Source organism: Macaca fascicularis, chromosome 8 (genome assembly GCF_037993035.2).
Source record: "Macaca fascicularis isolate 582-1 chromosome 8, T2T-MFA8v1.1".
In the NCBI taxonomy this organism is placed as follows: Eukaryota; Metazoa; Chordata; class Mammalia; order Primates; family Cercopithecidae; genus Macaca; species Macaca fascicularis.
The window spans coordinates 27,510,791-27,522,894 of record NC_088382.1 but is presented as its reverse complement, the minus strand read 5'-3'; the positions used below and the strand labels follow the sequence as shown (position 1 = coordinate 27,522,894).

The 12,104-nt window shown below is 35.7% G+C and overlaps 1 protein-coding gene across 4 annotated transcripts in view; it reads right to left on the bottom strand.

Annotated features, from left to right (window-relative positions):
- The window catches only part of ADAM28 (ADAM metallopeptidase domain 28), a 61,479-nt gene that overhangs the window by 22,188 nt on the left and 27,187 nt on the right, over nucleotides 1–12,104 (bottom strand). For all 4 annotated transcript variants that reach the window (XR_012417159.1, XM_065518997.2, XM_045398047.3 and 1 more), the window contains 5 exons: nucleotides 11,549–11,620; nucleotides 8,463–8,632; nucleotides 5,772–5,856; nucleotides 2,313–2,443; nucleotides 1,083–1,260 (listed from right to left, as the gene is read on the bottom strand). Coding sequence is in view for 3 of the 4 variants with exons in the window: in XM_065518997.2 (XP_065375069.1) it covers nucleotides 1,083–1,260; nucleotides 2,313–2,443; nucleotides 5,772–5,856; nucleotides 8,463–8,632; nucleotides 11,549–11,620 (636 nt within the window). In the remaining variant the exon portion in view is untranslated. The remainder of the gene's footprint in view (nucleotides 1–1,082; nucleotides 1,261–2,312; nucleotides 2,444–5,771; nucleotides 5,857–8,462; nucleotides 8,633–11,548; nucleotides 11,621–12,104) is intronic.

The following is a 12,104-nucleotide window of genomic DNA, read 5'->3' as shown; positions in this document are numbered from 1 at the left end:
AAAGATCTATTCTTTTTGGTAAAACATGAAGAAAAAACACAGTTCTTACAATAAGATTTGTCTAATTGTAGAATATAATTCCTTCAACTCATCAGTTATGTACATATCTAACAGTAGATCCAATTGCTAGGATATCTACTGAAAAGCTAAAGATATAGCTCTTTATCAAACTTTAATATTTAATTCAACTGTGCTTGATGCAAATACTTTGTCTTAGTCTCTCTGCTTTGTGTCAGAATCCTACCTGCAAAAAGTATTGGAGAAACTCCTACCTCAAAACTGTTCCCTGCAGCTGTCTAGATTCCCATAGAAGATTGAGAGTTTTAGAGTTACAACATTTTAGGGTTAAAACTCTGGCCCTTAGTTCAAATACAGTCATCAATCAGGACAGACTACTTTTTCTCATAGATTGAATAAATACATAATTAAATATATAATCATATTTCAAAGTTACTGAAAGCCAATACTCTGAAGGCTTGATGCATTACTTATATTAAGCACTAATAACAGGGAAGCAGAGGTCCCATTCAAAATCCCAGCTGCCCTTTGAAGAGGGTCAGCACAGAACTTCTGATGGTAATAACTCCTGAGTCCCAAAGCAGTAAGGGATGCACCAGATCCCTGTGCTGGGTGGTCTTGTGTTTCAGAGCTGAAAACAGATACATTTGATATCAGTTCTTGGCTCCTCCATTTGCCAGCCCAGTGACCTTGAACCAGCAAGCTCTTTGTACTCTGAGCACTCATAGTGCTCTGTCTAAAGTAATACAGGGTAAGTCATAGTCACATAGGGAACTTCAAGTATTTCACCTAGAAAGGGAGGGAGGAGGATACAAAGCCCATGTTAGTAAATAGTCCTTATAAAAAGGAATGAATATAGAACCCTGGGAGAGAAAATAGTAAGGTCTGTTCAGCAGTTCAGGGTTCGTTGTCAGAAAGATTTTCCTGGAAAATACCTACAAATGGACATACCCAAAACTACCCAAAAAACCTACAATGTTATAGTGGGCCACGCATTATTTTATAGTTTATCTTCTTAGCAATTGAAAAACAACTATATCCTTTTAGAAAGTGATTGGTCATACCTCAGATGTCCCACAGTCACAGTCCTCTCCCATTTCCACCATCTGGTTCCCACAAATTGGAGTGGATATGATATCTGTAGGCAATGGAGCATTAAAGAGGCAATTCGATAATTTATCTTCAAAAAACTTGTCATAGCTGACACGGCTGCAGGAACTGAAGTCTGTGGGTATATAGAAGCTGTGAAGATAAGGAAAGAAAAACTGGAATATAGTCATGCTTAAAATGTGGGAAGCAGTATCTGACATTAGGCACAATTACACCCACACCCTGCCCCAAAAGATAAAATCCAATCCACTGACCAACTGCCAGATTGTAAGCTCATTTGCATGCCTGAATTAACCTACCTGGGTGGACACAAACACCTCCAATTTCATGAGAAAATATAGTCACATTTCAAAGTATAGCATCCAGGCCACTTTTAATAAAACAAATACGTCTCTGACTTCTCCAGATAATCTTAGATCATTTGGGTGTTGTAAAGACCTAAAGGTACCAAAATATGTATTTACATGTCTCAGAATTCACTTTCCTTTAGAGGAATTCCTACTGATAGGATCTCTTCATTATACAGATAAAGATGAGGTTTACAACTGCTGTAATAGAGGGGAGAGGTAACATAAGCTCTGTAACTGGCATGCAGCCATATGCTGTTTCGTGCAGGGGCTTTGGAGAATGACCCTAGCTTGAGTGGGCTGAGGGAGGAAATGAAAATAGAAAAGAGGAAATAGAGTTTATAGAGTGAGTTGTATGTATAGAAAAGAGGACATGAATATATAAAAAAGATGGTGAGATTTTAAAAGATAAGATTGCCTAAAAATTTTGCCTAATTCAGGGTAGGAATGTGTGATGTCTTTTCATAGACTGTCCTCATTGTCCTATGAGCAGTTTCTTCTTTAATTAGAGTTTTATTCTAGAACTCTTTTCTGACCACCATCTATTCTGAATTCATGGAAAATCTGATAAATGCTAATGATTTTTCTGAAGCCAGGTCTTGTATAGATGAGGATAAAATGATGAATTGCCCCAACAGCAAAGAGACAATATGTTTAAATTATGTCTGAGTTATTAAAAAACATTACATATAGATGAGGTGGCTTGGCACAAATGCACATTTATTTAATGACTCAAAAACTTGAACACGTTGTTGAAGATGACCTAAAGTAGTACAGCCCATGGTGGATCAAAACCAGGGCTACATAGCATGTCCCCAGAGCCCAGATGAGCCTCACCTCAGTGCTTTGTCCATCACACATATTGTAGAAGGACACTTGCAAGAATAGTTGTCATGAAACATTCCAAAGTTGTGGCCCATTTCATGTGCCATTGTCCCTGCAACTCTAAGAAGATTGTCACTATGGTCCTAAGGGTATGAAAGAAGAAAAAGATTCTCTGATTTTCGACTGAAATTATACTTCACTCGCCATCTCTCTCTCTCTCTTTCTCTCTCTCTCTCTCACACACACACACACACACACACAGTACTAAACGGAACTGAATGCCCATCACAGCATATACAGTCTGCCCTTTGCTCTTTGAGTAGGTTCCTATAATGAAGGAAGTTGTTCCAGTTTTCCTTCCAAGAAAGATGGCAAATTTTCATCAACAATAAGAAATAAGAACTTTTTAAAAGTGATATATCTCCCTTACCTCTTTGGCTTGCCTTTTAGAAGTCTTTGATGCATTTGGCCATTAGGGATCTAAAATTGTTTGTCAGCCTAGCACTTTAGCTCTATTTGTATCTTTCTCAATTCCGTAATTGCCAAGAGTAGACATCAGTCATTTAAAAACTTGCCCATTGCATGAAATCAGCCTATAGCCAACTTGATCACCAGATTGTTTCTGGTTTGAGGTGCTTGGACTCAACTCCAAGCTTGCAGATAAATTAGAGCTTGCAGCTATAAATTGTCCAGGAGCAATAAAACAATGCAGGAGAACCATTGCAGGGTAAAATGTCCTATTGAGGAGACAAGAATCTGCCAGTAACATCCACCTACAGAAGTCTGATTCTCTTATCTACTTCATCTCAAAGAACTAAATGTAGAGTTTGATGAGGAACAGTACAAGAGTGGCAAACAAGGAACAGCTGTGTAAATTGGGAAGTTGATACCTACACACTGTATATTCTTTCATTCTTTTGAGATGAACATGGTAAACCCTCCTATATAGAAATATAGAGCTCTCCAAATGGGAAAAACGCAAGCCAAAAAGCCCAAGAAAAAATGTGTTTAGAGGCCTATCTGAAGCTCCTTTCAAATTATGGTTTATTTCTTTAAATAATGGTTTTCCTAACTTAAATGATTTTTGCCCTCGAATGATCTCCATTCTCTCTTGCCCCACTCTAAATCCTACCTACCCTTTGAGGTCCTTTTTTTTTTTTTTTTTTTTTTTTTTCCTGAGACTGTGTCTCACTCTTGTTGCCTAGACTGGAGTGCAATGGTGCAATCTCTGCTCACTGCAACCTCCGCCTCCTGGATTCAAGTGATTCTCCTGCCTCAGCCTTTTGAGTAGCTGAAATTACAGGCACCAGCCACCATGTCCAGCTAATTTTTTTGTATTTTCAGTAGAGACAGGGTTTAACCATGTTGGCCAGGCTGGTCTTGAACTCCTGACCTCAGGTAATCCACCTGCCTCGGCCTCCGAAAGTGCTGGGATTACAGGCTGAGGTCCATCTTAATGCAACCTTTCCTGACTATGTTAATATTCATCAACAATCACCTCTTATGAATTCCTAGCATGGTTTTCACTTCCATTAAGTAGTATTAAGCTACCTACTATATGTTAGAACTATTGCTTTAGGTAGGCCAGTTTCTCTTCCAACTTTATGGCAAGCTATTTCAAATTTGAAAATATGTATTTTACTTCCTCGGTATATCCATGAAGCCTATCACAAACCGAGACTCAAAAGATAGTAAGTAAAAAGTATGTTAATTCCATTTCTATCTAGGATGTAGAAAGCTGGAAAGAACATTATTCTTACACTAACAAGGATAAGGCAGATAGATAACTATAACTTCCCTTGAATCCACCGGTAAGTTGGGGTTACAGGACATCCAAAAAGTCTGTGAAAATATATTCAAAATGAAAGTAAGATAAAGCCTTTCTTAGACAAACAAAACTGAAAGAATTTACTGTATTATAAGGAATGTTTTTAAAAAATTCCCTTGAAAGGAAAAAATATGTACTAGATAGAAATTTGGACTTTTATAGAGAAGTAAAGAGTCCTGGAAATGCAATAAAGTGATGGTAAATATAAAACTTTTTTTAAACTTCTATTATAAGTTCACAGGTACAAGTGCAGGATCATTACTTAGGTAAACTGTGTCATGGGGGTTTGTTGTACAAATGAAAAATATTTTAATTTTAAATTGCAATCAAAGATGGATATCTAAAACAAAATTAATAATGTATTGTGTATTTATGTGATATAAAGTTAAACATATGATAACAATAGCACAATAGATGGGAAGAAAGAGAGGCATACTCTTAAAAAATCTGTACGCTTTTCCCAGCACCATTTATTAAATAGAGAATCCTTTCTCCACTGCTTGTTTTTGTCTGTTTTGTCAAAGATCAGATGGTTCTAGATGTGTGGTGTTATTCCGAGGCTTCTATTCTGTTCCATTGGTCTGTATATCTGTTTTGGTACCAGTACCATGCTGTTTTGGTTACTGTGTAGCCTTGTAGTATAGTTTGAAGTCAGATAGTGTTATGCCTCCAGCTTTGTACTTTATCCTTAGGATTGTCTTGGCTATGCAGGTTCTTTTTTGGTTTCATATGAAATTTAAAGTAGGTTTTTCCGATTCTGTGAAGAAAGTCAATGGTATGATGGGTATAGCACTGAATCTATAAATTACTTTGGGCAGTATGGCCATTTTCATGATATTGATTCTTCCTATCCATGAGCATGGAATATTTTTCCATTCGTTAGTGTCCTTTCTTATTTCTTTGAACAGTGGTTTGTAGTTCTCCTTGAAGAGGTCCTTCATATCCCTTGTAAGTTATATTCCTCGGTATTTTATTCTGTTTTTACTAATTGTGAATAGGAGTTCACTTGTGATTTGGCTCTCTGTCTGTTACTGGTGCATAGGAATGCTTGTGATTTTTGCACATTGATTTTGTATCCTGACACTGCTGGAGTTGCTTATCAGCTTAAGGATATTTTTGGTTGATACGATGGGGTTTTCTAATTATACAATCATGTCATCTGCAAACAGATCCAATTTGACTTCCTGTCTTTTTATTTGAATACCCTTTCTTTCTTTCTCTTACCTGATTGCCCTGGCCAGAACTCCCAATACTATGTTGAATAGGTGTGGTGAGAAAGGGCATCCTTGTCTTGTGCTGGTTTTCAAAAGGAATGCTTCTACCTTTTGCCCATTCAGTATGATATTGGCTGTCAGTTTATCATAAATAGCTATTATTCTGAGATATGTTCCTTCAATACCTAGTTTATTGAGAGTTTTTAGCCAAAAACTTCATGCTAAACAATATATTAAAAAGATAATGCATCATCACTATGTTGAGTTTACCCTGGAACGCAAAATTAGTTCAACATTTGAAATTCAATCAATATTATTTACCATGTTAACAGACTAAAGGAGAAAAACTATCATGATCTTCTCTATAGATTTTTTTAAAGCATTTGGTAAAAGTAAATCATAGTACCAACAGTTTATCGTCATACAGACCTGAACAACACCAACTGAATGATAAGGAGAACACATTGTAGACATAAATGCAAGACCCACAGTCATTCCAGCAAATTCTGTTGCTCTGCAAGAAAGGAAGAAATTGATATAAAAAATTATAATGCTAAGCTCTATTTTTATAGACAATTCATCCAAAACCGTAAATGGTTACCAGAAAAACTCACTGTGAACCATCACTCAATGTTTTTCTTCAGTTTTTGAATTTGCATAAGGCATTTTTCTGTAGAATGGCTTTTGTGTCACTTAAAATCCAAACACCTAGATAGAATTATGTTGAATATTTTCTATCATTTCTGATTATAACACTTTTCATTGTGATATGTATCCCTTGTGAAGAAAAAAGAAAGGCTATTTTTGGTCCTAATAAGTATTTCTCCATATACATCTTGTTTTGATATTAGCATTAGCACACAGGCTTTGTTTTTATTTATATTTTACTCATATTTTTATATCACGTACTTTTGTTTTACATTAGCACTGTTTTAGTACAGTAGGTTTAGGGATTGGGCCCATTTTGAAAGCATTTGTATTAGTGATCATTTATATTATTCAAATAATTTTTATACTAGAGAGGGGTTTGAATCATTTGCACTTACATAGATAATATGTTTTTTTCTTTTTTTTAATTTTTTTATTATTATACTTTAAGTTCTAGGGTACATGTGCATAACATGCAGGTTTGTTACATATGTATACTTGTGCCATGTTGGTGTGCTGCACCCATCAACTCGTCAGCACCCTTTAGTAATTTTAATTTGCTTTATTGGTTCCTCTTAATTTTTCTATAAATCTTCAATAATTTCATACTCGTTCCTTTTAGTTTTTTTTTTCCTATCTGTACAAGATCCTGGCCCTTAATTGTCTCTGGAAATTTGCCAAATTTGCATCAGGTTTTTAATTTCCTTAGTAGATGCATTTACATGGGAAATTGAACCTGTATTTTCCATAAAACAATATTAAAAATAGAAAGTATCGATTCTGCTGTGTAAAATAAATGAGAAAACTTCTCAATTTTTCATTCCCTGCAGATTTTATCCATTTAGTCTGATTTCAGATATTTATTTTGAAAATATATGTTACATTATACATACTTAAAAGGTTTATGATACCTGTAATCTCTTTTAAAATTATATCACAAAGTTATTTATACTTCATTCTACATTTTTGTGGTTTCAGTTCTCCCCACTTGCTCATTTGCAAAAACATTTCCTTCATTTTGGAGTTATATATTTTGGTTTATCTTTTAAGTGAACAGAGTATATTTGGACTCTAATTTTTTTAACTACTTATACCTAAGTATAGGTATCTTTTGTTAATTTGTTTGGTAAATGGTAAGACATTAATTGCATAACTGGAAGAACAAATATTTCCTTTCTGTTTTCATTTTTTTCTGATTCTTGACATTGTATCATTGTTTATTTTTACCTATACATTTATCATCTCGTCTATTATTTTTAAGCTTCTACACTATTACTGTACAGTGATGGAGTGTTCAGTAATTTGTCTGGCTCCCTTATTACTTACCAGCTATGAGACCTTGGAAAATCACTAAACCCCTCCACAAAGAATGGGCTCTTGAGTCTAAAACTCACCTTTCCAAATTAAGAAATTGTGTAGGCTACTTCCCAAAGGTGACCCCCCAATGAACCAGCCTTGCAGTATTCTCAGCCTGAGTAGTGCCTTCCCCTTGAATCTGGATTGGCCCTACAACTTACCCTTGATTAAGATAATATACCAGTAATGACACCCTGTGACTTTTGTAGTTAGGTCATAAAAAACCTTGATGCATCATCTTGTGCCTTCTTGAAATGCTTAGTCCGAGAAAAACTAGACACCTAGTAAGAAGTCCACCTACTCTAAGATAGCCATATTGAAGGGAAGCTCAAGCTGGGCACATGAAAGGGGATATAGACAGAAACATGACCAACCAGACTCACTGTTCCAGCCAAATGAGCCCACATGCCAATTATGTAAGTGAAGAAGCCTTATTTCAAGCCCAGAAAGTCAAGCTCGTTTGTCATGCAGTAACAGATGACCAGCACAGGAATATTAAGTAATTCTGGTGGACATAGTTCACTGATTTCCCATGAAATTCATGGTTTTCTTAGATAATAGACTCTCCAGTAACTTCAAGTCAATCCTTACTGCTTCCTTCTATCTGATTTCAACTAAATATTATCCAGCTACCAGCAGCATTTTCTTGACCGTTTTGAGGCACACCCTCCAGTCTCATATAATTTATAGCCATTAAATTTATTTCCCCTATTGTTGTTAACTGGATATTTCAGCAGGAAATAAATGAGTGAAGATGTGGGGTTAGAATATAATACTTATTTTTTCTTCTAATAATATCTTAGAGGTTTCTTCTAACTTGAGCCTAAAGCCAATCAGTTCTTTAATTAAACACTGAATCAAAAACTATCTTTCCATTATATAAACTTGTCTTTTCTTCCTGTATACCCAATAAAAACAAACTTTTTATGAATCATTGCTTTTTTTTTTTGAAAAAAGAAAATACTTGGATCCAAAATAAGAGCATATTTGACATATAATCCAAGTAAGTGCTCTATAAATGTCTACTCCCCTATGTGTACACCTCACTTTGCCAAGGTTCAGAAAAGCGTCCACCAAATACCACATAGTGTGCAATGGGGGAAAATCTGTACATACGTGATTAACTGAGCAATATCATGACGCTTTCTTCTTGGGAGAACACTCCCCCTCCATTTAGAAAAATTTTCCAAGGTGAAGCTTGCATTTGGGGTTATGTTTATCTTATCCTCGTCAGTCCAGATTTCCATACCAACTAAGGCCACATGAGTATTGAGTTTTTTATAAAGCTGTCCAAAGAAAATAAATGGCAAAGCAATTACTTATAATGGTGATATCATATTAAACATTTTCAATGTATTTTGTATTTTTAAACATTCATCACAGCAGTATAAAAACCTTATTTCCAAGCACATTGGTGAAACAGAATGTATTGACTATTTTGTAGACACTAAAACTCCCATTCAAAACAAAAGACAGATACCCTAAGATAGTTCAGGTCTGTAAATTTATTTTTTTGGGGGGGTGGGGTGGTGTAGAAAAGGCCCTGTTAAGACAAAATATTCCTGTTTGTGCTCTTAAGAAATACTACAATTTTGTGTCAGTGGCCCATTACTATGGCTTCAATTGCCTATATGTTTTTCAGTGCTCTCAGAGTGAGAATATTTCAGAATTAGCAAAGTTTGCTCAGTGCCGGTTTAGGCATTAAAGTAGTAACACAATATGATCAAATGTACATCGATGCATTTACAATAAGCTAAGTAGTTGCTATAGTTTGAATGTTTGTGTCCCCCAAAATTCATGTGTTGAAATCCTAACCCCCAAGGTGATGGTGTGTTAGGAGGTGGGGCCTTTGGGAGGTGATTAGGTTACGAGAGTGGAGCCCTCATGAATGAGATTAGTGCCCTTAAAAAAGAGATCCCCAGAGAATTGCTTTGTCCCTTCCACCATATAAAGGCACAGTGAGAAGGCAGCTGTCTCCAAGCCAGGAAGACAATCTTCACCAGAAACCAAATCTTGATGGAACTTGATTTGGACTTCCTAGCCCCCAGAACTGTGAGCTATAAATTGCTGTCATTTTTGAGCCACCCATTTTATGTATTTTCAGAATGACCCAATGGTCATCTAATCTTAAACATGAATTTAACCAAATAATCCACAATGCATATGGGATAAACTTTAGAAATAATGAGTTAAGCTTATGAGACAATATGCTTACTCTAAAGATAAAAGCTTAAATTACTACTATAGTTTCTAAAAGTGCACAGTGACATTCTCACCAGCAACTTTCTGCTAAGAAACTTAAATACTTCTTAAAAAAAGGTAGGTTGGAAAACAAGAAAAGCATTAAGGAATGCAGTTACTGAGAGTGAAGTTAAAATCCAGCCATGTTATCATCCTTCACTTGATTATTCCCTCAACTTCCTTAACTTCCTTGTTCCTTTCTTGCTTAATTTTACTCACCTGACAAAACTCCAATCCTGGTTAAAGCAACTTGCCTCTAAACCTCTCCTCCTTCTGCCCTTGAACCAGGGGAAAACACATTGTTCTGATTGCTCTCCTTTTTTTTTTTTTTTTTTTTTTTTTAAGACGGAGTCTTGCTCTGGCTCCTAGGCTGGAGTGCAGTGGTGCAATCTTGGCTCACTGCAAGCTCTGCCTCCCGGGTTCATGCCATTCTCCTGCCTCAACCTCCCGAGTAGCTGGGACTACAGGTACCCACCACCACGCCCGGCTAATTTTTTTTTTTTTTTTTTTTTTTTTGGTAGAGACAGGGTTTCACCATGTTAGCCAGGATGATCTCGATCTCTTGACCTCGTGATCCGCCCACCTCAGCCTCCCAAAGCTCTGGGATTACAGGCATGAGCCACTGCACCTGACCCTGATTGCTCTCACTTTAAAGCTGTGACTACCAACCTCAAGTAGTCCTTAACGCTTTCCAGCAAAACTGCTGTATTTCCAAATTCCATTCACACGCAACTTTCTGCACACTTTTTTTATACTTCTTTTCTTGGTAATTCTAACATTTCCTTTAAATCTGACTTTCACAGTTGTCCTTGCTCCACATGCACTGAGAGTATAAGAGCAATCTGAAGAGAACATCCGCAAGCTCCCACCGTTGGCCTATCCCCTCACCTATTCTTGTCCAAACATCCTGCGCCTCCCCATCTACTATATAAATGAACAACCTCTGAGTCTAAGACCAGTTTCTCCACGTACGTACTAAATCTCTTATTTCTGCCCCCATCAAGATTATTCCAACAATTCTTCTGTCTTTCCTGCATTATCAATGTTTAGCCCTCCACAAATCATTCCCATCAGTGTAAGAAGGAAATTTATTACTTCTTTTATTTCATATATATTGACTTCATATATATTGGTAACATATTTATTTCATATATATTGGTAATCACTTCACTATGCATATGCATATCAAAATAAGTATATTACAGCATTATATTGTACAACAAAAAATTATCTTTAGAGCATTTATAGAATACCACAAAGAGACTCATTAATTTCAAAATAAGTATGCCAACTATATATCCAACAAACAGAAAACTAAGAATTAGTACTTAAAGGTTGTAAAATCATTTTAAAAATATTTTGGAAATTAGATAACTCAATCATGTCTAAAGAACACAGTCAACAGTCGTATGACTCAAATGGGTTTGGAAATCTGACAAATCTATATTCAAACCTCATGGTATCCTTTTCTCACTTCGTGATCTTAGGTGAGTTACTTTGTTTCTGAGAATATGATTCCTTAGCTATACATTAGGCTTTAGTAACATTTAGGATTGTTCTGGGGATTACATGAGATAATTGTTTATGAAATATGCTACTGTGACAGTGCTTTGCATTTTTAAAATTATTTTTCCCCTCTGGATCAGCTTTCTGTCGGGATTTGGTCTTCAGCATTTTCTTAGTGGATTTTTGGAAAACACAATGCACCCACGTAAAACCAGTTTTTATGTCTTCTTATACCTGAGAATAGTGCAGCAGGTAAATAAGAAGTGTTGGTTTGTGGTATTAATATTCATGTTCACCTGTGTAGCAAAAGTCGTGGTCATCCTTCGGGAGCCAGTCAGCCACACTGGTCTCAAGTGTCTTGACTTTGCTTCCCTGCTTCAGGTGCGTTCACTGAAAAACCCAAAGACATCTCCCAGCAAACTGTTTAAAACTGCAGGTAATAAAATATGTCTTACCATGTTGACATAATTAGCCATCTCAAACACCCTCTTTCTGATCTCATCTTGATTCTCATTGTACTTTTTAAACTAAAAGAAAAATTAAGAAAAAATATGGGCATTGATAAAAATTAATATACTTGGAAGGTTAAAAAGGTATCTTCTCTTATATTACTTATTATTGATTTCAATTAAAATTAGTTATTAGAGTTAATTAAAAGTTAGAATCAAATTCCTATTCATCTAGCTACATTAAAGCACTTTGGGAGTGAATATGATGTTTTCTGAAGTACTAGCTCAGTTTAAAGCTCTAAAGAATTATTCCAAATGTATTTTCACTTAAATTCTATAGTTTTCTAAGCTGTGCAGAATTAGCAAAAGGAATACCTTATTAATTTAAGAGATATGTATATGAACAGTACATGAATTAAGCACAATAAGTAAGGCCAAAGCTTAGGGTCTGAGCTAATAGTTGACTTATATTTTCATACACATGTGCATTTTAAATTTAGAAAACCCAGTATATGAAAATGCAGTCTTAAAGTAGAAGATAAACAGTGACTGTCACCAAAGA